General features: G+C 36.2%; 1 protein-coding gene across 1 annotated transcript; it reads left to right on the forward strand.

The window, feature by feature from the left end:
- Positions 1–2,066: 2,066 nt before the first annotated feature.
- LOC104677852 (high mobility group protein B3) lies at positions 2,067–3,544 on the forward strand. Its single transcript, XM_010382990.2, has one exon. It carries the CDS (start codon positions 2,086–2,088, stop codon positions 2,686–2,688), a length of 603 nt encoding a protein of 200 aa, XP_010381292.2. The 5' UTR covers positions 2,067–2,085; the 3' UTR covers positions 2,689–3,544.
- Positions 3,545–4,107: the final 563 nt, after the last annotated feature.

Here is a 4,107-nt window from a genome sequence, read left to right on the forward strand (position 1 = left end):
CTACTCTCTACCTACATGAGACTGTTTTCTAGCTCCCACATTAGTGAGAACATGGTATTTGTGTGGTATTTTATCTTTCTGTGCCTGGCTTATTTCACTTAATATAATGTCCTCCAATTCTATCCATATTGCTGCAAATGACAGGATTTTGTCATTTTTGTATGACTGAATAATATTCCACTGTGTATATATACCATATTTTCTTTATCCTTTTACCATTGACAGACACTTAGACTGACTCTGTGGCTTGGCTATTGTGAATAGTGGTGCAATAACCATGGAAAAGCAGGTATCTTTTCAATGTGCTGATTTTCTTTCTTTTGGATGTATAATCAGAAGTATGATTGCTGAATCATATGGTAGTTCCATTTTTAGTTTTTTGAGGAGCCTCCATATTGATTTCCGTAATAGCTATACTAATTCATGTTCCTGTAACAATGTATTAACAGTCCTCCTTTCTCCATATCCTTGCCAATGCTTATCTTTTGTCTTTTTGAGATAGTCATTCCAACTGGGGTGAGATATCTCCTTGTGATTTTGATTTGCATTTCCCTAATTATTCGTAATGCTGAGTATTTCTTTATATGTCTGTTGGCCATTTATATGTCTTCTTTTAAGAAATGTCTATTCAGGCCAGGCACGGTGGCTCGTGCCTGTAATCCCAGCACTTTGGGAGGCCGAGGCGGGCAGATCACTTGAGGTCAGGAGTTCAAGACCAGCCTGGCTAACATAGTGAAACCCCATCTCTACTAAAAATAGAAAATTAGCCAGGTGTGGTGGTGAGCATTTGTAATTCCAACCACTCAGGAGACTGAGGCAGGAGAATCACTTGAACCTGGGAGGCAGAGGTTGCAGTGGACAGAAATGGCACCACTACACCCCAGTCTGGGCAACAGAGGGAGAGCTCATCTCAAAAAAATAAAATAAAATAAAAATAAATAAATAGAAATGTCTGTTAGGGTAACTTGTCCATTTTTAAATCAGATTTATAGATGACATCATCTTATATTTAGAAAAACTTAAAGATTGGACAAAAAAACTGTTAGCACCAATAAATGAATTCAGTAAAGTTGTAGGATACAAAGTCAACATAAAAAATCAGTAACATTTATATATGCCAACAGCAATTAGACAAAAAAATCAAGTAATTCCACTTTCAATAGCTACTAAAATAAAATACCTAGAAATAAATTTAACCACAGAAGTGAAAGATCTCTATAAAGAAAAGCATAAAATGCCTATGAAAGAAATTGAGGAGGAGACCAAAAAAAAAAAAAAAAAAAAGAAAGAAAGAAAATAAAAACCACATGCTCATAGATTTATATTGTTAAAATAGCTATACTCTCCAAAGCAATCTACAGATTCAGTGCAATCCCTACCAAAATACCAATGCTATTCTTCACAGGAATAGGAAAAAACAAGTCTAAAATATGTATGGAACCACAAAAGAGCCCAAAAAGCTAAAGCAATCCTGAGCAAAAAGAACAAAGCTAGAGGGATCTCACTACCTGACTTCATACTATGCCACAAAGCTACAGAAACCAAAACAGCATGCCATTAGCTTAAAAAGCAGACACATAAACCAATGGAACAGAATAGAGAATCCAGAAATAAATCCAGGCATTTAGACAACACATCTTTGACAAAGGCAGCAAGAATATACACTGGGGAAAGGGTAGTTTCTTTAATAATTGGTGTTGGAAAAACTGGATAATCACATATGGGAAAATCCAACTAGAGTCCTATCACTCACCATATCATACAAACATCAAATCAAACTGGATTAATAACTGAAATGTAAGATCTGAAACACTGAAACCACTAGAAGAAAATATTGGAGAAATGAATCAGAACATTGGTTTGGGCAAGAAGTTTTTGGATAAGGTCCCAAAAACACAGACAACAAAAGTAAAAATACACAAGTAGGATTACATCAAGCCAAAAAGCTTCTGCACATCAAAATAAACAATCAACCAAGTGAAAAGACAACATATAGAATGGGAGAAAGTATCTGCATACTATTTGACAACGGATTTATAATCAGAATACATAAGGAACTCGAGACTAGCGAACAATACAGTCAGGATGGCTAAAGGTGACCCGAAGAAACCAAAGGGCAAGATGTCTGCTTATGCCTTCTTTGTGCAGACGTGCAGAGAAGAACATAAGAAGAAAAACCCGGAGGTCCCTGTGAACTTTGCAGAATTTTCCAAGAAGTGCTCTGAGAGGTGGAAGACGATGTCCGGGAAAGAGAAATCTAAATTTGATGAAATGGCAAAGGCAGATAAAGTGCGCTATGACCGGGAAATGAAGGATTATGGACCAGCTAAGGGAGGCAAGAAGAAGAAGGATCCTAATGCTCCCAAAAGGCCACCGTCTGGATTCTTCCTGTTCTGTTCAGAATTCCGTCCCAAGATCAAATCCACAAACCCCGGCATCTCTATTGGAGACGTGGCAAAAAAGCTGGGTGAGATGTGGAATAATTTAAATGACAGTGAAAAGCAGCCTTACATCACTAAGGCAGCAAAGCTGAAGGAGAAGTATGAGAAGGATGTTGCCGACTATAAGTCAAAAGGAAAGTTTGATGGTGCAAAGGGTCCTGCTAAAGTTGCCCAGAAAAAGGTGGAAGAGGAAGATGAAGAAGAGGAGGAGGAAGAAGAGGAGGAGGAGGAGGAGGAGGATGAATAAAGAAACTGTTGATCTGTCTCCTTGTGAATACTTAGAGTAGGGGAGCGCCGTAATTGACTCATCTCTTATTTGAGAAGTGTCTGTTGCCCTCATTAGGTTTAATTACAAAATTTGATCACGGTCATATTGTAGTCTCTCAAAGTGCTCTAGAAATTGTCAGTGGTTTACATGAAGTGGCCATGGGTGTCTGGAGCACCCTGAAACTGTATCAAAGTTGTACATATTTCCAAACATTTTTAAAATGAAAAGGCACTCTTCGTGTTCTCCTCACTCTGTGCACTTTGCTGTTGGTGTGACAAGGCATTTAAAGATGTTTCTGGCTTTTTTTTTTTTTTTAATTTGTAAGGTAGTGTTAACTATGGTTATTGGCTAGAAATCCTGAGTTTTCAACTGTATATATCTATAGTTTGTAAAAAGAACAAAACAACCGAGACAAACTCTTGATGCTCCTTGCTCGGCGTTGAGGCTGTGGGGAAGATGCCTTTTGGAGAGGCTATAGCTCAGGGTGTGCACTGTGAGGCTGGACCTGTTGACTCTGCAGGGGGCATCCATTTAGCTTCAGGTTGTCTTGTTTCTGTATATAGTGACATAGCATTCTGCTGCCATCTTAGCTGTGGACAGAGAGGTCAGCTGGCATGAGAATTTTTTTTTTAAGTGCGGTAGTTTTTAAACTGTTTGTTTTTAAACAAACTGTAGAACTCTTCATTGTCAGCAAAGCAAAGAGCCACTGCATCAATGAAAGTTCAAGAACCTCCTGTACTTAAACATGATTTGCAACGTTCTGTTATTTTTTTTTTGTATGTTTAGAATGCTGAAATGTTTTTGAAGTTAAATAAACAGTATTACATTTAAAAAAAAAAAAAAAAAGAATACATAAGGAACTCAAACAACTGAACAGCAAATAATCATATATATATATCATATATATGATATATATATCATATATATATATATATTTAAAGGAAATTATTTAACTGTTCAATACAGTAGCCACTAGTTATCTGTAGCTATTTAAGTTTAAATTGATTAAAATTAAATAAAATAAAAATGTATTTTTTTCTTTCATAGTAATCACATTTTAAGTACTCAATACTACCTGCGGCTAACACTTATTTTACTGGAGCACGTACAGATAGAAAATATTTCCTTCATTGTAGAAAGTTCTATTAGAACGCACTAGTGAGAGTTTAGGCAACCCCAGAAAGGTATGTATTGTACATGCTGACAGTACCTAGGAAACAGTATAAATAGTATAACAGATGATACATCCACTGAATTTAAAAATATCAGCTCAAGTCATTTTATAAAATCCTGTTTAAGATATAGTTTAATCAATATGTAGTTTTATCAACTATATTTTGTGTGGCAATCAGTAGATGGAATAAACTAGTTTCAAGTGCCATATGCAAATCATCTAAT

Source organism: Rhinopithecus roxellana, chromosome 3, assembly GCF_007565055.1.
Source record: "Rhinopithecus roxellana isolate Shanxi Qingling chromosome 3, ASM756505v1, whole genome shotgun sequence".
Taxonomy (NCBI): domain Eukaryota; kingdom Metazoa; phylum Chordata; class Mammalia; order Primates; family Cercopithecidae; genus Rhinopithecus; species Rhinopithecus roxellana.